The following is a 22149-nucleotide window of genomic DNA, read 5'->3' as shown; positions in this document are numbered from 1 at the left end:
TGATAAACACAACCACTAATAATCTACTACATGTCATGATAAGTGAGAGGATTAAGGTTAGCCGAGTGATTTTAAGGACCTCCTTCCACCTCACTCATTCCAAGAAAGATCTCCAATTTCGTCCCTCTTTTCAAGGGAACACTACTAGAATCCGGCTTTTTACCGACCACTTTTACCGACCGTCCAATGATACGGTTGGTGATTATTAAAAAACGACCGTTTCCAAAGTGGACGTTGAATACCAACCGTTTTTATTAATCACCGACCGCTATATTTATTTGTAGGTAATTACCTACCGTTTTAATTAAACACCGACTGCGTTTTTTGCCGTAGGTAATTACCGACCGATTTTCGGATATCACCAACCGCGCGACCGTCGGTAAATTACTACTAGTAATTTCGGAAATATTAACACCCACGTTTCCCGGCCTTTTTACTCTATAGCAATCAGTAAATTAAAAAATAACCCTAACATTCCCTTGGAGAAACCGACGTCTCCTTCTCCTTCACCATCATCGTTGCCGGTTTTCCTTCATCTCCACAGTGTTGTTGTCGCCGGTTTCAGGTATTCCTTCATCTCCATAGTGTTGTCGTCGCCGGATTTTTTTTACTTCTGATTTCAATTGCAATTCTGAAGTTCTATTGTGCACCTGCCGCATCACCCTCGCAATGGGTCAACTGCACAACCACCGCGCGCGCGCACCGTCGTTTCTTGGTTTGTTTCGCCAATCCACAACAGGTTTTCTCTTCTTCCCTATTATTTGGTCTATCTTGAATTTCATGAATTTCTTGGTATATTCACTCAACTTTTCGGTTAATTGGTCATAAAAAATAACATGAATGGTATAAATATATAAATAATGATCATTCAAGAGCTTGAGAAATTGGAAAAATATATATACCTGATTGAAGAAGATGAAGAAGGTACAGTAATAAAAAGCTTTCATTCTGGTTGAGTAAAAAGTCAGACAAACGAAACTAGAATGAATTGCGTGTGTTGAATTGGTGAACGAAACTAGAACTGAAGAAAACTACTTTTGAAGGATGAGTGTGTTTACTTAGCTGAGGCCTTTCATGGTCTGTTATGTTCTTTTGTCATGAATATGTGATTTTGTCATCTTAGTTGAGTGAATATGATTTCATCTTGCGTCTCCTGAATTGTGTGTATATGATTGGCCACCATTCTAGTTTCTTTGCAATTTCATGGATTTCATCTTAGTTGAGTGAATTATGTTTAATCTCATGGTTTTGTTATGTTCTTTTGTCATGAATATATGATTTTATCATCTTATTTGAGTGAATATGGGCACTATGTGTAATTACATAAAGTTTAAGATCACTTGATATAAATTTTTTTTCTCCCTGCCAGAGAATAGAAAAATGCAAACTAAAAAGCTACCATGTAGAATTTTCCTTAAATAAAGGTAAGAATGTCACTGTAAATATTCTTTTCAGACATAAGATAAAGTATGGCATATAACAAAATCAAAGCAAACTAATAACACAGGTTTGCTATTAGTGACAACTTAAATACAAATTCTTATATGTTACGCTTTACACCATTGTTTGATGTGTAACTCTGAGATGGAATAATATTTATGCTTTAATAACCTCGCATATAACCATTTGTATGTTTACAACAGTAGGTTCTTGTCAATACTTGAATGAGATTACTAATGAAAAGCTATAGAGGGATTACTTAACAGTACATATCTTAATGACATTACTAATGGAGTTACATGCATCAACATTTGTGATGCGCCAGACTTATTAAATGTGTAAGCACAAATCCAAATGACACAATGTTCAACTATATGGTAGAGGCAGCTAGAATTACTTTATTACCAATTGCATGGTTCTTAAAGTTTAATGTAGTGAACGACGATGTTGATGTTAGAGTTTGTTAGTAATATTGTTTTAATTGAGATGTGTAGAATTGAGTATCATGAAGCGAAGAGAGCGTAGTTAGATGTATGATAGGCATGAGGGACGCTTTCTCAAGACTGAGTTTATGAATGGAAGGTGTTGTGGAACCTGGACATTGTCAAGGTTCAATTTTTAAGGCCGAGTATGCAAGAAGGATGGTGAGTATATTGCTTTTAGTAACCATTCATAAGTTCGATATTTCATACTTATAAAATAATAATAAAGTTGATTATTTTTTTAACTAGGCTGCAAAGAATGGAGGAGTCTTGCCAAAAGCTGTTGATATTTACTTGGAGACACATTCAAAGGAACGACAATCAGGCCAAGACAAGCAACTCATTGGGTCCAAATGATGACCCACGTGACCCACGTGATCCTCCTGGTGGTGGATTGGGATTTCCTTGTAGTACTTAGACTTATAGCCTTTTATTAGTATATAATATATATTTTGAGAAAAATGATGTTTAATTTAGGTTGTTGGAACTACTATTAGATCTAAGATCTATATTGTGGAGAATATGATGTTTAATATAAGTTGTACCAAACCTATTATTTTGATATGGAATGAAGAATTAGTTTATTTTAATATGTTTTTTTTAGAAAACAACCGCAAATTACCGATCGCATAACGGTAGGCTTCCATATAAATACGTTGTCTAACTTAACAAAAGTAGTAGGTAAAATTAAAAAAACAGTTGGTAATTACCTACCGTTATCTTTCAATTACCGACTGTCGAAGAACCGGTGGGTATATACCAACAAATACGTTGTAGGTAATTACCTACTGCATTTACCAACCGCAAAGCAGTAGGTAATTACCTACGGCTTCCAAAACGGTCGGTAATCTTCAAGAAGCGGTAGGTAATCATTTACCGTCCGCTAAGGAGTTGGTAATCTGAAATTACCAACCAGCAATATAGCGACCGCATATCAGCGACCGTTTAGCGGTCGGTGATCTCTTTACCTACCGTTTTTCGTGTTTTACCGACCGATTAAGACGGTCGGTAAAAACACGGATTCTTGTAGTGGAATTCTCCTAACATTAAAAAAGAAATTAAAATTGTGAAACAAAGATAGAACACCATTTGTTTTTTTTATCGTTGTCACTTAGAATCTTGACACTATTCAAACTTAGAAAGAATCTTATCAATTTTTTTCAATTTATAAGAAAAAATAATAGTCATGTGGGTCTTGTTTGATTTTTCTCAATTAGTACATTATTAATATTCAATCGTTATAATTTTTACCAATATATAATGAAAGATATTTCTGTTCATATATTTGAATTGAGAGATATGCACAGGAAAGTGAGAAAGATAAAAAATAGAAGGAGTATTATTTAAAGATTAAAGATAATAATGGTGAAAGTAATGGGTAATTACCACATACAATCAAAATTTGTAAACTTCGACCACTTAGTGGATGGGGATTTTTTTTCTTAAAAAAAACAAGAATACACCATAAGTATGAAAGTTATTGTGCTCAAAGAAAATTGTGTTTTTTTTTTTTATAATTCATGTTTGCTTTTTATTAATGATATAAGAGAAAGAAAACCTCAACTGATCACCAAGTATTCCTTCTCAGAAGAAAGAAACTTTCACAGTGATTCTACACCCAATAAAGAGGAGGTTTTCTAACTTCGAGAATTACACAAAGAACATTGTATCTTTTTCTTTCCCATAATCATATGGGGTTAAAGGATTAAAGATGTCTAAACAAAAATGATAAACAGATCATAACATGAAATCAGATTGTGTTCAAAATTGGATTATGGCAGTCGTTTGTATTATATTTATATATTTTTTCTTACATAAGAACTCTATAATTATTCTCGTTGCATTTCAGAATATTATCATCTTCTTTATAACATACTCTGTATTTTAGTAGTTTTAATAGAATATATGTAATTATTCTTGTAAATCAGTTATATTTGGTATATATCTCTTAATATAATTTTGTTGATTCATACAAGTCACAAATACAGTACAAAGTACAACGACAGAGAATGGGATTCAAACCCGTAATCTATCGTTCACAACACCTCAACTTTAACCAAAGAGACATCCTTGATATTAGTTCAACCATATATTAGTTAATTGATACTCCTAAATTATAGAGATAACAGTAGCTTGTAATCAACCTTAACAATAGCAAGTAATCATGTATATAATCACCTTTGATCAATGAATACAATCATGGAATTATTTCTAACAATTTTTTTAAAAAGAAACGGTCTTATTTCTAATAAATTTATTTGTAACCATATAACATGTTTTAATTTTATTTAACCCAAACAATGATCTAGAAGAAACACTATGATAATAACTCCTTCTTGAACAATACAATATCAAATATTCTAGATTATAAATTTATAATTATATCATAGAATCAGATGCCATAACATATTCCAAACAATATAAAGTTAACATTTATACAAATATATTAAAAGGCGTGCGAAAATAAGAAACTGTGCCACGTGGCACTCTCCCTAGGTAGTTTTAGTTCATGTAATCCATGTACAATAAAAAAATTAAGGAATTGCATAGTATAGGGTTTGATCTCAAGTACATATACTAAAGTTTTAACCACTAGGCTAAGTTGTATTTAGTGTCATTATCATAAAGTATTATATTAATAAATGGAATTTTTTCTTACCCGGGACATAGCCCGAGCCTAATAACTAGTTTTATTTAAAACAATTAAACATGTTCATAATTTCTTATTGTTTAAAGAGCATCAATTTGTTACATGCATTAGTACCTATACATAAATAAATAAATAAATGAACACAGTACATTTGACTAATTCATTCATCCCTTAGTTTTTCCCACTATGCTACGCCTACAAACGCTAAACATAGCTCATAGAGGGTCAAATTGAACATTTAAATACAAATAAAGTAAGACCAATGGTCCATAAATAGTAGTAAGGATTCCATAAAAAAAACACGTTTACCTTGTAAGTTTTCTCATAGGAGAAAGAGTCTCTATCAATGAGTCAAAATAATGAATTTCCCAACACTTTGTTCAACAGCCAAAACCCACCAACTTCTCCAATGGCCAAGGGCAAAATCTGTAAAAATCAACCTATTTCTTTTGAGGTCCTTGATAAAGCACATATATAGCTAATCAAAATTGTGAAACAAGAAAAGGAAAGTCAAATTAAATACTTATAATAAAAGTACCTAACATCACAAAAACCCCCACCAAGAATTCTAGAAACTTTTTTAGATTTTGTGTAGAAGGAAATTTTTTTAACTTACTTGGGTATTTGTTTTTGTTTGGCCATTTAAATTTAATAGTGTCCAATACATACTTTTAACTAATTAGATATATTTTATTATATATGATTTTTTTAATATATTTAAAATTTATATTAATCTACAATCAAGTAGAGCGGATCAAATTAGCTCGACACGGATTTTTCATAGGTTTGGATAGTATTTTGGGGCCGGTTTTTGGACTCGATCTAATTTTTGTTGGGTCTTTGGGCAAGTCGAAATGACCTTTTTAGTTTAAATTTCGGCCAACTCGTTTTTGACCTGAAACCCGATTTTTTGCTTGAATTAGCGGGATTTCGACATTAAAAAACTACATGAATTTTGGCTCGATCTGACCAATAGCTTTTTTAGGGATAGCCCGATAGGAGTCCAGCCCGACTAATGATCACCTCTACAATCAAATATTTGCCAATTGAACATTAATTCAAAGGTTGGTGAGTTAAAATAAACACAAAATAAAGGGACCATTTTTTTATATTTAATATTACCTAGCTTTTATGGTTAGTGGCACATATAAAAGCAGTTAATTTATTGACTTATTGTGAGCATATGCATTTAAATTCGGTCGAAATATTATGTTTCATCAATTCCAAATCTTTTATCCCAATCTTATCTATTTCTAAAATAGTAGTAAAGATTAACGATGTGTTAGTCGTGACTTAGGACACACCATATGAGACAGATAATCCCAATTAATTTTAAAATAGTGTATTGTACTTCCTGAATCCTAACATAATTTAAACATTATACTATCCCAGATTAACTTGAACACTTTTATTTTTGACATAGTTTTACTATGAATTTTCAAATACTCCTTTTGACTAAAAAGTATATTGTCCCCTATTTGACATATTAATACTCAACTAACTACATTACAAATGAGATACGTAGATACAACACTTAGCTAGCTTTCGGACTTACAGACAAAAAATCATATATAAAATTTCACCAAGCTTATTGATTTTCCTTTATCCCCCTCTTCAGGACATACCTTCTTCATCCTACCTACAAAAAATTACATTATAAATATATTTTATTTTTATTTTTTTTAAAATAAGATGAAGTTCATTGCAAGAAAAGGGAAAAATTGAAAATCTTTCCTCATATAGGATGAGACTTGATTCCATGACCTAGGCTATCACCTGTTGCTCAAATTTTTTTTTTCTTTTAAACTACCATCATAGACTCATAGACCATAGTAGTATTAAATTTGTAGTGAGGACTACTAGGTAGCTAGCTCTAAAATAAAATTCACCTTTTTTTTTTTTTTCAAATTATACAAGGGCAAAATTGTCATTTCACAATTGTATAAGTAACTATCGGTTCGCTTTCCAACACTACTTAGTGCAACCCAAGTCCCCTTTCGCTCTCCTTTTTTTTTTCCCCTCTTCTCTCTCTTTCTCTCTCCTCTATTTCTCTTTCTGGAACATTTCGTCGAACAGTTGGTATACATCGCCGGCAAACCACCGGTTAACGTCAAAACCATCAAAATTCAACAATTACCCACTTCAAAACGGCGCGTTTCAGATCAACCCAGTTAACAAACGCCATCGTTTTTGTAAAAAAATGAGAAAGAAAGGGTTTTTTAAATAAAAAAAAAATATGGGAAAAGTTGGATTTGGTTTAGCGGTAAGTATAGCGGTGGTAACTTCGGCAGTTGCTGCGGCTGTGGTGGTAAAAAGGGTAAAAAGTCGGCGAAAGTGGCAAAGAGTTGTGGGTGTTTTGAAAGAATTAGAAGAATGTTGTGGGACCCATGTTAGTAGATTAAAACAAGTTGTTGATGCTATGGCTGTTGAAATGCATGCTGGTTTAGCCTCTGAAGGTGGTTCTAAGCTCAAAATGTTGCTCACTTTTGTTGATAAACTTCCTAATGGGTAATATTATATATCATACATTTCTCATTTCTTATATTATAAAGTACTTATATAAAACTTTTTGTCACAATTTAATGTGTTTGTTTTATTGGGTTGTGTTTAATTAGCTGATTAATGTTGTTGTTGATGATTGATGAGAATGTTGATCATTTAAGGAAAGATTGAATCTTTTGTTTGTGAAATTTGATTTTGGAAATAATTTGGTGATTTTGGTTTGGTTTTGTTTGATGGCATTATGAAATTTTGGATGTTTTTGGTTTAATTTGATATTCACATTGCCCATTTTCTATATAATTTTGTTGGATTTTTTTAGTTACAAAGTTTTGTTTGTGAAATTTGAGTTTGGAAATAATATGGTCGTTTTGTTTGTGTTTTTTTGATGGCATTATGAAATTTTGGATTTTTTGGTTTAATTTGTTATTCACATTGCTTACTTTCTATGTAATTTTTGAATTTTTTAAGTATAAAGTTTTGTTTTTTTTGATGATGTTGATATTTTTCTTTTGGTAACTGTTTGAACATTTAACCTTGGTAATGTGACATTATGAGTGTTGGATTCTAAAGTAGTTAAATTTTTGCACTTGAGAGATGTAGATGCTTACTGATGTATGGGTTTGGGTGAAATTTCACTACAATTGTAAAAAATTGGAAAAAAGAAATTTCTATAATGTGATGTATTCTGTTTGTTCTCTGCTTAATAATGTACTGTATTATCTGCGGCTCAAGGAGGGGTAAAAAAATTGCTGTTTTTACTGTTCATTTCTCCTCTTGGTTGATGCCATTGATATATAATGTTAAAAGTATTGGCTGCATATGGCAGATTTTCTGGCTTCTTCCTGCTAATGTTTATTGTTACAGTATGTGGACATGAAATGTGGCATATTAGATTTTTCAAAACCCAATTGTAAACTGTCTTTGTCATTGATTCCATTAATATCTTTTGTTGAACTATTGAAGATTTATGTTCTATTGCCTCTTGTTCTGAGCTCGACATAGGCGACGAGTCGACGACGTTGTGTTCATTCATGAATGGGGCTGATAGTTGATGTGAATTAATGAATCATTTGGTTCCTTCCTAAACAATTGGTGCAAATTGCAATTTGTTGGCCATTGTGTTTGGAGCATTTGACTAATCATATGGTTCCCTAGGAACTAAATTTGTTACTAAGCTTGTTTACCTTTTGTTTTTTGTGTGTTTTAAACTTTTTGGTTTTTGTTTCAGTGCTTAGTTGTATAATTTCTTATTTATCAATTGTGGGGGGGGTTGGCAGTAGTATTTCTGTTGAATGTGTGGGTTTTTATCTCTGCAGCTGTCACAGTTGACAGCCTGTTGCCATTGAATGTGGACCTCACCAATGTAAAAGGGTAATATTGGCATTCTTAGATTCATATTACCTTAATACAGAGTAACTAGAAACTGTTGTTTTCCCACCCATCTTTCTTGTTGTTCTGTTAATAAGATGTGGTAGCTTCTTGAAGGTTATTGGTTGTGGACCTTGTAGCTTTTTTTAACAATGTTGATTACTGGTTGCATATAACTTGGCCAAAAAGTGAAAGCCTGTAATTGTCTTTTTGTTTCTGTCTCTTATACACTCAATTGATTACTAGCATTTTTTCTTTAGGAGTGAGAAGGGAATATATTATGCACTAGATCTTGGAGGTACTAATTTTAGGGTCTTGCGGGTTCAGCTAGGAGGAAGAAGATCCGGCATCGTTAGACATGATGTTGAAAGGAAGCCCATTCCCGAACATTTAATGACTAGCACCAGTGAGGTTGCTCACTTTCTGGCTTGTAGTGTTATATATTGTTTGTTGTTTGGAATTCAGCCGTTTACAGAAAATTGGATTGTTGTCATTGCAGGATCTGTTTGATTTCATCGCGACATCACTAAAGGACTTTTATGGTCAAGAGAATGACAAAAGTTCAGATCTTTCTCCTGTCTCAAGAAGGAAACTTGGTTTTACCTTTTCTTTTCCTGTAAAGCAAATATCAGTTTCTTCCGGAATCTTGATGAAATGGACAAAAGGGTTTTCCATTCGTGACATGGTCAGTTTGCTATCATGCAATTAACTTAGCCAATTTCTTTGATAGTTGAGATTGATGGATTTATGTAGTTCTGGTTACTCGTCATGCTATGCTTAGCTTGCCTTACTGAATTATGTTAAGCGAAATACTATATTTTAAATTTATTTATTTTAAGAAACTTATTGCTCGCTGCCCCGATAAGCATTTAGATACGTGAAAAGTCCATACTGTATTTTTTCTTCTTGGTAATTTCTTAAAATTGGATATATTTCCTTTTTAGTCCTTCGTTTTTGGTTTATCAATGTTCAAGTTATGATACTTTTTTCTAATTGCTTGTTATCTCTCAGGTAGGAAGCGATGTTAGTGAATGTTTGCACCAAGCAATGTCTAGACAGGGACTGGATATGCATATTGCAGCCTTGGTAAGCTTATCTTTTATGGCTAATATACTTGGCTATGGTGTTGGTTGGAGTTCCATGAGGTCAATTATTAGTCAAGATTCTCGCCAAGTAGCTCATGCATACTTCGCCTTAGAATATAGGCCTTCAATTTTTACACCATATGCTTCAATGATGATGTCGCAGTCTAATAGAAACCCATGCATGCTTGATATGCTCATTAGCACATTATTCAAACTACGTGATCGGTGATAGTCATATATCTTCCTTGTTCTCTTGTAAAGTCTGCTAAGTATCGATGCACCGCCATGCAATGTACTTATTTGTGCACATATTGAATAACAAATTTTCTATTGTCGTTCAGGTTAATGATTCTGTGGGAACTTTGGCGCTTGGACATTATAATGACGAGGACACGGTTGCTGCAGTGATCATTGGGACTGGAACAAATGCCTGCTATTTTGAGCGGGCAGATGCGATCATTAAGTCTCAAGGTCTCCCTACATCTTCAGGAGGCATGGTATATATCACCAACCATTTTTGGCTAGCTCTTGCTATGATAACTATTGTCAACTTTTATGTATTTATTCGTCTAATAATGATTAGGTTGTCAATATGGAGTGGGGTAACTTTTGGTCGTCCCATTTGCCTAGAACATCTTACGACATCGAGTTAGATGCAGAGAGCCCTAATCCAAACGACCAGGTTGGTATCATCATAATCATGGAACTGACTTTTGTGAAGTTGTTTTCTTTCTCTTTCAGTAAAAGTATAGATTGTGAATGAAAAATTGAATAAAAGAAGTATTTTTTGCTGCAGGGTTTTGAGAAAATGATATCTGGAATGTACCTGGGTGAGATCGTAAGAAGAGTCATACTAAGGATGTCCAAGGAGTCTGACGTATTTGGACCTATTTCTTCTAGCCTATGTGAAGCTTTCATCTTGAGGTACTATTCTATTGGTTACCTTTTAATGCAATTATGCTGCCTTTCATGTTACCCCATCCCCTTGCTCGTCTCTTTTTGGTATATTTTTTCATTTCAACTTTATATTACAAAATATCACTTCATTTAGACGACAAAATTACAAATTATGGGTTCTGGTCACTTACAAGATCCAAAATATGTAACTTTGCGCTATTCTTACTTTATAGATTGTCTAGTTGCCTTATGTCTAATGGCGAAAAATTATTTTGTAAGCAAATTTGGATTTGAAATTAATAGATGCATAGGTTGCACTGCCCCATTATCTTTTTGAAGTTAACTGCTCATAAGGAAATACCATTTCAGGACGCCTTTAATGTCGACAATGCATGAAGATGACTCTCCTGACCTAGAAGAAGTAGCAAGAATATTGGAAGAGGTTCTCGGGGTATGTCCTTATCTAACTAAAATTATCACTGGTTCCTTAACCTTATTATGTAAACTTGATTCACACATCACTTATTCCTCCTCTCTCCCCCTCAGATTTGTGATGTGCCTTTGAAAGTCCGGAAACTTGTAGTGAACGTATGTGACGTGGTAACCCGGCGAGCAGCCCGTCTTGCAGCTGCCGGCATTGTTGGGATACTGAAAAAGATCGGCCGAGATGGGAGTGGTGGGGTTGCTAGCAGCAGGGCCAAAGGCTCAAGCAGCAGCAATAGGTTAAAGAGAACAGTTGTTGCAGTTGAAGGCGGCCTATATTCAAATTACAGAATGTTCAGGGAGTACTTAAATGACGCTGTGGCCGAGATATTGGGGGAGGAAATCGCCCCCTTTGTAATCTTAAAGGTCACTGAAGATGGGTCGGGCATCGGAGCTGCCCTGCTTGCAGCCGCTTATTCATCACCTGAGACTGTCGATACGTAAAAAAAAGGTGATTAAAAAAGGTTGTGTTGCCTTATACATATAATGTGTGCATATATATAAATATATATTTTACATAATATAAGTATAGGCTTTTGTACATAGATGTAGAATTCATTGGGGTCAGTCCATATGTATTCAATTAATTATATGGTAGTATAAGGGCTTTGAGATATGGGGGATCTTGTGCAGCAGTTAGTAGGGGTGTTTGTTCTTTCCAACCATTTCTTATTGGTGTAGCACAAGTGTAATTTGTTAAGATTAGTGTATTTGTTCTTGGTGGTTTGTATTGTGTACATATAGGGCAGGTTTCCATTTCTCAAGTCTCATTTTCTTCTCTTCCCTCAATTCATCTCCCAAATGTGTCATTTTCTTTTGTACGTCGTCGCGTACGACAAAAGTCCTACTTCCTCCGTTTCAAAATAGATGCCACATTGTCTATTTTTGTGTGTTTCAAAATAGATGCAACGATGTTTTTTTTCCTTATTTAGTAACTTTTGCCTTATACTTTTACCATTTTACCCTTACTAACTTGTTTTAAGTACACTAATCTACTTCACTTTATATGTGGTCCCCAACAATTTTTTATTCTCCTTCCTTTCACATGGGGACCACTACAATTAATCTACCTCACTTTATACTACTTAAACATGCTTACAAAATTTTGCCTAGGAGTCCGTTTAATAACAATGTGATATCTATTTTGAAACGGAGGAAGTATTGGAATTTAGAACTATAAAAGGGATTGTTAAATTTATAAGACTAAAGAACAATTTAATAATCAATCAATTTAGAAAATTACTTGATTAATTAGAGAGGTGACTAAAAATAATGTTAAAGAGGTTAAATATAGAGTTTGTCTTGTAAGAGACCGCTAATTTCTTTCGGAGATTAATTTAATCTACTTAGTTATTAGGTTTATTTTTATATTGAAATTAGATTGTCTTTTTTAATAATTTTTGTAAATTTTAATGTGCGGGAAATAGAGAAGTTGTGGTGATGGTGGTGAGAAGGGCTGATGGAGGATTAGGGAATTGGGCCTGGGCCTTGTGGTGGCAAATGGTAGGCCCAATCCAGTTTCAATGTGTACTGGTAGGAAAAAAAACAGGATGAAAATGGACTTGTATAGTTGAACATCATCATTGCAACTAACAATTTGCAAAAAATTAGTTGCACAATTACATTCTTTAAAGCATAAGCAAACTATACAATAATGCTCTTAACCTGGTTACCTCTAGTGGTTATATACTATGTATTTTAAGTTTTTAACGGCTACACTTTGCCTTTGATGATCAAGGTAAAAAAAATTCAGTTGAATTTTTTTTTACTACTACAAATATCAAAATGTTATCGTTATGGATCTGTTAGATCATTTCGATATGTATTTTCTAACAGGTTTACGTTTTATAATTTTTACTAATATGCAATCATATATTTACAAGGAATGCGTATTACAAAAATTTGTATAGGAAGATTCTAACATGCGATCAATACGTTGTACAGTAAAAATCTTACCATCTCAACCAATTATTAGATGCACTCTTTACTCCACATAAATATACATATAGCTTGGAACATAAAGGTATATAACAAATTAAACTAATCTGGAATAAATATGAGCTTAAAACTTAAAAGTATTATTCAATGTAAAAACTCGGGACATTGTCCGAGCTACACACTTATTAATAAATTAAAGACCATGAAAACTCAAGCATAACTATTAAAGAGGAATAGGAGTATAAATTACATGGTACATGATTGTTTCCTATGCATACATTTTTTTTATAGTACTAGATATCGAATTTGCTATATTTACTTTTGCATATCCACTCAGGACTTAGAAATTGTGGGAAAAGTCTATTTTACATCTACATATCCTTTCGATATTAGTCTTTTATATAGAAAAACAAATTAAGTATGAAACAAAACTAACCTTCGATTTTGCTCTCAAAAAAGTAATAAAATCGACATTTTCCCATTCACATCATGTACACAAACAAATCACATCTTTAAGAAAAACACAAAGAAATCCATTTAGGGCTTAGAACTTGTGAGAAAAGTCTATTTGAAAATGTATATATACTTTGAATATTAGTCTTTTTATACCGATTGACAAATTAAGTGTGCAACAAAATCAACCTTCAATTTTATTATATATAAAAAAATTCGACCTTTTTCGCTTTAAATCATATATACGCAAACAAATCAAATTTTAACAAATTAACATTGGTCCAAGAAAATTTATGGTTACTAATACTCAAACAGTTACAACAAACCAAGAAAAATCCAGTTTTCTTAAACCCTATTGTCAAGGGTTTATACTTTATCTTCCCTAATTTCTCTGGCACTTGAAAAACTAAAACAAAACAACAAAAAACAAATAACAAAAAACTAGCCGTTGTAAAAGGGACGCGTAGAATCACGCCGCTTAACTCTAACGTTCTAAAAAAACAACAAAAAAACATTTCGAACTTTTTTTCTTCTTTTTTATAATCTCACAATTCATAGTGTTTAAATCAAATTCATCCCCCCTTCACAAACTTCAACTCATCTCTCTCTCTCCTCTCTTTCTCTCTCTACGAAAGGAAGAAGAAGAAGAAAGAAAGAGATTTCATTTCATATTAAAATTCCCAACTATTTTCTCTCTCCTCTTTTTTGCTTCGGTTTTATGGCAACTATGAACAGCGGATACTCAGACAATACTCCGGCGACAACTACGGCGGTTCTTCCGGCGAAGCAAAATGTTGCTCCGGTGAAGACTGTTGATACTCAATCTGTTCTTAAAAGGTTATTTCTTTTTATTTTATTTTATTTTTTATTAATTTATTGTATGAATTACTGGGTGTGTATGAGGAAAATCGATGATTCGACTAGTACCCACTACTTAAAATTAATTTAATTTATCTGGGTATAAATTGAATTGGCTTAATTTTTTGATCTTGAATTTGTTTTGATTATCCAATTGAATAATTAGGGTTTGTGAATTTGGGGGTTTTTGATTTTGAGAAAGTTGACCTAATATGATTGTGTTCTTGAAACAGGTTGCAGTCTGAATTAATGTCTCTTATGGTAATTAAATCATGAACTCTTTTAAGTATAAACTTTACAAGAATTTCTTTTGCTAATTAAAAAAAATTATATCTGAATTTTTTTAATTTTTTTTTCTTGGGTGTGAATTAGATGGGTGGTGATCCAGGAATTTCAGCTTTTCCTGAAGAAGACAATATATTCAATTGGAAAGGAACAATTCAAGGAAGTAAAGAAACAGTTTTTGAAGGCACAGAATATAAACTTGTTCTTAATTTTCCTGCTGATTATCCATTTAAACCTCCTAAAGTTAAGTTTGAGACTGGTTGTTTTCACCCAAATGTGGATGTTTTTGGTAACATCTGCTTGGATATTCTTCAGGTAATTTTTTTTTTTTGGGTTTTTTTTTTTTTTTTTTTCTTCTGATTTTCATGTTTTTAGTTGTTGTTTATGAAATAAATTTTGAAAATTATATTCATATATTTGTAATTATGTAGGATAAATGGTCATCTGCTTATGATGTTAGAACCATATTGTTGTCAATCCAAAGTCTACTTGGAGGTAATTTTATATACTTTTAAATTTATAATATTTATTTGAATATATGAAATAAATATATTTTGGAAATTTATTTTATTTGACTTTAGTGATGACTTATTTCTATTTATGGGGTTATAAATGTAGAGCCTAATACCAGCTCACCATTAAACACACAAGCAGCATCACTTTGGAGCAATCAAGAAGGTTGGTGGATTTGGGTAGTTGATTTTTGTTATTGTTCACATTAGTACTTCCTCCGTAACCTAATAACCGCAACACATGAATATTTTATACCTTATGAACAATACCCATTTGTTACAGTTATGAACTTATTATGTTACGGAGAAAGTATATAAACATATTGGGTTATTGTCTTATTATTGACTCTTTTTTGATTTGGAAATTTTGTTGGTATGCAGAGTATAGAAAAATGGTGGAAAAGCTTTACAAGTCATCAACAGCTTAGAGTGTTAGATGTTGTTGTTAGATTGATGATAAGGTTGGGTGGTTTATTTGGGAGCACAATTGAAGAATTGATGAATTGTTGAATTGAAAAGACATAATTCTTTCTGTATCAATCATTGTGCCAATCATTTGTTGTTGCACAAGTGATAAAGATTTGTCCTTGCATGGAATATCACATATTTTTTTACTACTCAATAATATTTGTGTCACCAGTTTTTTCTTCTCTTCATCTTTGCACTATACTTCTGTGAGGAATGATAAACCTCTTTTTGCTAGATTTTTTTTTTTTTTTTTTTGATAAGGAAAAGAAAACTTAGGCAAACCCCATTAGTCGGGGCCAGCCTAAAACATCCTTGCGGTGATAAGGAAAATCCAAATCATAAGGGGGGAGGAGAGGAAGAGAAACGGGCACTGGTGCCCCTTACTAGCCATGAAGTCGGCCGCACGATTAGCTTCTCTGAAAATATGCACAATTTGGAAAGTAGAAAAGAGATCCAGGTCTCGAACAACATCCCCAATAATATTCGCTATTCCCAAGGAATGCTCCAAGCCTTCTTGATGGAATTAATGACAGATAAATTATCACCTTCAATGACAACCTTGGACACACCAAAGGCAAGCGCAGCGCGCACACCTTCTCTAAGCCCCGAGCTTCCGCTTGAAGAATAGAGGTAGACCTTCCAAGAGCTAAAGCACCAGTAAGAACAGCAACCCCACTAGCATTACGGACCACAAACCCACAGGAAGCATGACCATCTTGCAACTTAGACCATCGAAATTGATCTTATGAAACCCTCCGGAGCGGAGCCCAACAGAGAGCAGCACCATGGCGGCGCCGCAGCTGCTGTCTGGGGCCAGCCGAGCAGAAGAAGGCAGGAAGAGCGGGAGGGAGGCATCAACCTTCATCCAGTTAAGGGCAAACTTGCTAATGATAGTCGCTGCAGAGATTGCTGAGGAAGCAGAGTCCCTAAAAATTAATTGGTTACGAAAAAACCACACAAACCACCAAGCAATAGCACAAAGATTAAAAGCGTCAGCAGAGAGAGAGGAGAATAATTGATTTATAACTGCGGCAAACGGAAGATGCAAAGAAGAGGAGACATCAGGGAATAACGGCCAATCATGGTGTTGATGAAGAATTCCAAAGACATCCAAGGCAAAGGGGCATTGAAAGCACAAATGGTTAATAGTCTCGGAGTGGTAATTACAAAAGGGACACTCTTGAGGGAGGAAAATATGACTCCGTTCCAACCGGGCCTTAGAAGGAAGACCATCATTGCAAGCCTTCCACAAAAAATTTTTTATTTTCGGAGTAACCGAAAGCTTCCAAATCCAGTCATATGAGACCTTGGGCAGGGCGGGAGAAGCAAGACCCTGAGCCAAGAGAGCACCAGATTTAACAGAGAAATCGCCAGACGCTGTTAATCCCCAATACAGTGTGTCCTTTTGGGGATACATAGGGATAAAACATGAACAAATATGGTCAACTAAGTGAGGGGGGAGCAAAGCCATCAATTTGGGCCTATCCCAAGTTCGATTAGGTAAAAAAAACTGACAAATCGGAGCAGAAGAAGAGTCCTCGGGTGGGGCTATAAAGGAAGAAAGAGGTCGCTGGAAGAGCCAGTTGTCATGCCAAAACCTTATGTGGGACCCATCCCCAAGTTGCCACCGAAGACCTTGGCAAAATTGGTCTCTGAGTCGCATAAGGTTTTTCCATTGCCAAGACGCACCACCGGAAACTTTATGCGAAAAAAGAGTGTCATTTTTAAGATATTTTTGTTTCACTAGTTTAGTCCAAAGACTAGAAGAATCCATAAGAATTTTCCAGAGCAATTTAAATTGCATAGCTATATTATTAACTTCAGCTTTCCTAAGCCCCAAACCACCAAAGCATTTCGGTTGGCAGATTCTATCCCAACCTATTAGATTTGCAGAAGAATTAGAAGCCTCCTTATTCCAGAAGAAGTTTCTGTAAGTCTTATCAAGAGAAGAAAGGATGGGCTTTGGAAGCAGGAAGCTTTGCATCTGATAATTGGCTTTTGTTGCCAAATTAGATTGGATTAAGACGAGACGTCCAGCTTGAGAAAGCGAATTTGCTTTCCACTTAGGTAGCTGATTTGTGACTCTGGAAGCCACCTTACTAAAAGTTTCCTTATTCACACGAGAAGTGATGATGGGACAACCTAAGTAGTCCCACAGCATGAGTTTCAACCATGCCCAGAATAGAAGCAAAATTAGCCTTAGAAGCTTCTGAATATTAGAGTAACTTGGAAAGAAGACTTGTGATAGTTAACAAGTTGCCCGAGAGGGAGCAATACTTATCTAAAATTTGACGAATGCAATGCAACTGGCATCCGAAGCTTTAGCAAAAATCATAGTGTCATCCGCGAAAGTCAGAAATGGGATACGCACTCTAGAATGACCTACCGAAACCCCAATTAGTTTTTCGCGGTTCAGACTAGCAGCAGCTAAGTTACGGGCAAGGAGCTCTGCACACAGAATAAAAAGAAACGGCGAAAGAGGGTCTCCTTGGCGAATTCCTCGAGAAGGAGAAAAAGAGAACCAGGGATACCATTGACTAACCGAAAAAGAGTAGTTGTGATCATTCTCGTATCCAACTAATCCATCGAGCATTAAAACCTAACTGGGAAGCATCTCAAAAATAAAGGCCATTCCAACGGTCATAGCCTTTTCCATATCTAGCTTGATAGCTATCCAACCAGATGAGCCCCCTTTCTTGTTAAAGAATGAAGAAAAACCTCATGCTAGCAAAATATTGTCTTGGATTAACCGATCAGGGACAAAAGCACCCTGAAGGGGGTGGATCAGCTTACCCATGACTATCTTAAGCCTACTCGTCAGGATTTTAGAGATGATCTTATAGATGGTGGAACACAGACTAATAGGGCGAAAATGGTTCGCTGTCGAGGGGTTGTCAACTTTGGGGATCAAAGCTAGAAAAGTGTGATTCACTTCTTTCAAAAGACGACCTGAATGGAAGAAAGCTTTAACAGCTCGAATAACAGAATTACCTACAAGTACCCAGTATTTTTGGAAAAAGTAAGGGGGGAACCCATCCGGTCCCGGAGACTTATCCGGAGCTAAATCAAAAGTAGCTCGTTTAATTTCATCACTAGACACGTCACTAGTCAAAAAATCATTATCCTCAGGGGATATGACAGGAAAAATAGTCTCAAAATCCACCCTTGGATCGAACCCACAGTCAGGGTTAGATACAAAACGGGCCTGAAATTCTTTAGAGATGGTATCCGAAATTTCAATAGGAAAGGTGATGCGCTGATTATCAATAGAAAAAACTCTTTATTTGGTTCCGACTTCGCTAATAGAGGCATGGCATGGTAATAACTTGTTATGGTCGCCTTGAGTCAAATACAGCGTTTTACTTTTTTGTTTCCAGTACTCATGAGAAAAAGAAAGAAGTTTTTGACGTTTAAGCAGGAACCGCTCTTGCTTTTCCTGTAATAATTTATCATTCTGGTTATGTAATAGGGACGATTGGACTTGCAAGAGAGTCTGATCAACTTTTCGGAGTTGACGAAAAATATTGCCAAATTGGGATTGATTCCAAACTTTGGATTTGAGTTTTAACATTTTGCATTTTTGAACAAGACAAAACATATAGGATCCTACAAAATGTGTACACCAAGTTTTTTTAATAAGAGTGTCATAATCTTTACGAGCACACCACATCTTCTCAAATCGAAAGGCGGGGCTTTGAGAGGTTTACAAGGGAATAATCAAGTGAAACTACACAGTGATCAGAAGAAGTAAAAGGGTGGTGAACAACTTTTGCTTGCGGGAATTGGGATAACCATGATATAGAAGCAATAGCTTTATCTAGCCTCTCAAAAATATTATTCTCCCCACTTTTCTTTTTTCTCCAAGTAAAACGTGTCACCAAGAAAGGGATATCAACACATTCAACTTGGGAAAAAAAATCAGTCATTCGAAAAAGCCGAGAGCTATTAAAAACAGCTCCCCCCAATTTGTCCTGTTCCGACCCAATTTCATTAAAATCGCCAATTAGAATGAAAGGAGTATTTAACGAATTGATGTAAGAAATCAACTCCAACCAAAATTCTTGTTTGAATTCATGTCTAGCAGGAGCATAAAGAAATATTGCAGTAAAGGAGAAATTGACATTAAGCAGAGAGATAGAACAAGCAAGGAACCTACTAGCTTTATATTACAGACAAACTAAAAGGTTTGAGTTACATGATTTCCAAAAAACCAAAATCCCCTGATAAACCAATAGTGGGGATGAAATCATGAAACTCAAATCCTACTTCAAGCGCAGATAAACTAGAAGGAGGGGACTGGGATTTAACTTCACATAACATCATAATTTTTATATTACAACTTTGGCAAAAATCTTTAACTTCTAATAAAGCATTCTTCCTTGCAACACCACGAATATTCCATGCAGCAATCGACATATAATAAGAGATCAGCACACGATCATGTTGGCAAAAAGGGATGCTCAAACCAGGTTAGTTTCTCTTCCTCTTCAGGGCAGAAGAGGCATCATCAGCTTCCATATCTCATCTCTCCTTCTCACTGAGCCCGACTGGGATGAGAGAGTAACTGGGAAGGCAGGATCAACCCCCAAGTGCTCAAATGGACGAACTATCGAACTGTCAGAGTGAAGAGAGTGAAAGGAATGCTCAGCCAGTGAGTTAAACTCACCCAAACTACCAGAGTTACCATTCTCAACCAAAAGCGTAGTATCATTGTTCTCATCAGCATGAATATCCTGTAAACAGTGGACAGCGAAAGCAAGGGGACTAATGCCCTGAGCCTCACTCAAAGAATCAGAAGGGTTAGGAACCTTCTCAGGGACAGCAGAGCACAAGGGGGTGACTGAATCACCAGCATGCTCGATCCCATACCCAGGATGCTTAGGAAAATGAAGAGGAATAAGAGGAGCTATGATAGTAGCCTCATCATCAGAGGAGTCATCCGAAACAACTGGATGCATAACTAACATCTTACCTTTCCCCTTGCCATGCACAGGAGGAGGGGGAAGCTTACCATAATCTTTCCGAGGATGAGTACCAGCAGGGCTATGAATCACAACACCAGGGGGCTTTGGAGTAGCTAAAATACCTGTACTACCATGAGAAAGAGCAGCAGGAGAAGGGACTAATTTAGGGGCAGAAGAGTGTTTTTTAAAATGTTTAGATTGGGCATGAACCACTTGTGCTTGCTCAGCAGTGGTTTCATGAACTTCTTGCCCAGTAGCCTTAGCCATAGAATATTAAAATCTTTCTGTTTCGGGTTTTAAGCAATTGCACCATATCTCTTTTTAGGGAGATTAAGAAGGGGACAAGCATCATGACATGAGAGCACTCACCACAAAAGAACACCAGTAGAGAAATCCTATACCAAATAATGTAACCATGAACCAATCACCCACACGATAAACTTCGCAAATCAGCAAGGACCTTGAATATTGACCCGAACACAAGCTCTAGCAAACCTGATCTTGTTCCTCAAAAGAGAACTTTGATCAAGCTTAATTAAAGCTCCTATATCATTAGCAGCAAGAAGATTAGCAAACAGAATCAAATTAAGCAGCTCAGTGGGGAGACGAGGGATACGAACCCACAAGGTCAACCCACTTAATTTCTTCCAGGTAAGGGTCAAAAAGGCCTTCCAAGGTTGGAGGACAAAAGAGTCACCCTGGACATGCCAGGGTCTCTCACTCCACACTAGGGAGGCATCAGCAGGATTAGAAAACTTAAGTAACAGCCAATTATTACCCATTTCCAAGTATTCCACCTCACCATGAAGGAACTTCCAATCGGCCTTAGTACGGGCACGAATGGTTTAACATCGAGGGGCTGACAACATTTTGCAAACAAACAACTCTTAGATAAAGCCTCAATATCAAGTTTAACTTGAGGAAGATCATCTAGAACAATAGGAGCAGGAAAAGTGGGGGGAGGAGGGGGGTCATGAATGGGAGGAGGGGAGGGGCAATACGAATCATAAACATGAACAGCAGGAACTGCATTGTCAGCAGGACCATCTTGAGAGTGGGATATAGTGTTTGTTAGAACTACTTCTTTAAAAGAGGGAGATTTGGCCATATTAATTACTAACGAAAAAACAGAAAGATGAGACCACAGACAGAGAAAGATTATCAGAGCAGAAAAGCTGAAAGAAGAGAATGAGAAATAAATTCTTACCAACCTTTGCCTTTTATAGAACAAGTTAACTACCTGATGAAAGAGAGGAAGCCAAAATTGGCACCCAGCTAAGCAAATGATAAATTCCATCACCATTAATGCTCTTGAACGATCAAAATTCTGCATCAAAGCCGTCTGCAGAAGTAGCTCATCATGATGAACTCCTACTGGCACCAAAAAATACCAACCAGAATTGAAGGAACCCTCTGTCACACTCTAGCCCAAAGAGAGAAAGCGACTCAACAAGCGCATTTAATGCAAAGCTCAGAGAAACCCTAAAACCCCAATTAACTTTAGATTTAAATTGGAAGAGAGAGAAACCCCAAATCCAATTGAAAGACTGCAGCGAGATAATTAAGAAAATAATAATGCAATTAAAGCTCCAGAACTTCACATTGAAGCACGGAACCACGCGTAATGATGAACCTCTAGCCTTGAAGCTAGGAGGATTACTTGGGCGAACATCCAAAAATTGATGGAAGACGCCAATTAATTGGAGGAACAGCAAGAAAACCAAAGAAAGACGCTTCAGCTTCCACTTATTACCATCAGAGAGG

The 22149-nt window shown here is 35.4% G+C and overlaps 2 protein-coding genes and 1 long non-coding RNA gene across 4 annotated transcripts; all 3 read left to right on the top strand.

Moving 5' to 3' along the window:
• Window positions 1-263: 263 nt before the first annotated feature.
• On the top strand, window positions 264-2512 carry LOC104890048 (uncharacterized). Of its 2 annotated transcripts, XR_007273742.2 has the most exons (4): window positions 264-565; window positions 638-739; window positions 1935-2084; window positions 2172-2512. It is a non-coding gene; the product is annotated as an uncharacterized LOC104890048 (long non-coding RNA). The 2 variants fall into 2 exon arrangements; XR_008969204.1 differs by having other exon boundaries at window positions 267-739.
• A 4036-nt stretch (window positions 2513-6548) lies between these two features.
• Window positions 6549-11633, top strand: LOC104890049 (hexokinase-3). Its single transcript, XM_010675406.3, has 9 exons — window positions 6549-7080; window positions 8703-8853; window positions 8942-9127; window positions 9454-9528; window positions 9869-10024; window positions 10111-10209; window positions 10324-10451; window positions 10794-10875; window positions 10971-11633. Exons 1-9 carry the CDS (start codon window positions 6809-6811, stop codon window positions 11349-11351), a joined length of 1530 nt encoding a protein of 509 aa, XP_010673708.1. The 5' UTR covers window positions 6549-6808; the 3' UTR covers window positions 11352-11633.
• Window positions 11634-13587: 1954 nt separating this feature from the next.
• LOC104890050 (ubiquitin-conjugating enzyme E2 20) lies at window positions 13588-15604 on the top strand. Its single transcript, XM_010675408.4, has 6 exons — window positions 13588-14135; window positions 14390-14417; window positions 14529-14756; window positions 14873-14936; window positions 15060-15119; window positions 15335-15604. The coding sequence occupies exons 1-6, from the start codon at window positions 14017-14019 to the stop codon at window positions 15379-15381; spliced, it is 546 nt and encodes a 181-aa protein (XP_010673710.1). The 5' UTR covers window positions 13588-14016; the 3' UTR covers window positions 15382-15604.
• The last annotated feature ends 6545 nt before the right edge of the window (window positions 15605-22149 follow it).

Source organism: Beta vulgaris, chromosome 4 (genome assembly GCF_026745355.1).
Source record: "Beta vulgaris subsp. vulgaris cultivar EL10 chromosome 4, EL10.2, whole genome shotgun sequence".
Classification (NCBI taxonomy): Eukaryota; Viridiplantae; Streptophyta; class Magnoliopsida; order Caryophyllales; family Amaranthaceae; genus Beta; species Beta vulgaris.
Note: the sequence above shows the minus strand (reverse complement) of the source record. Positions and strands in the feature narration are given on the sequence as shown.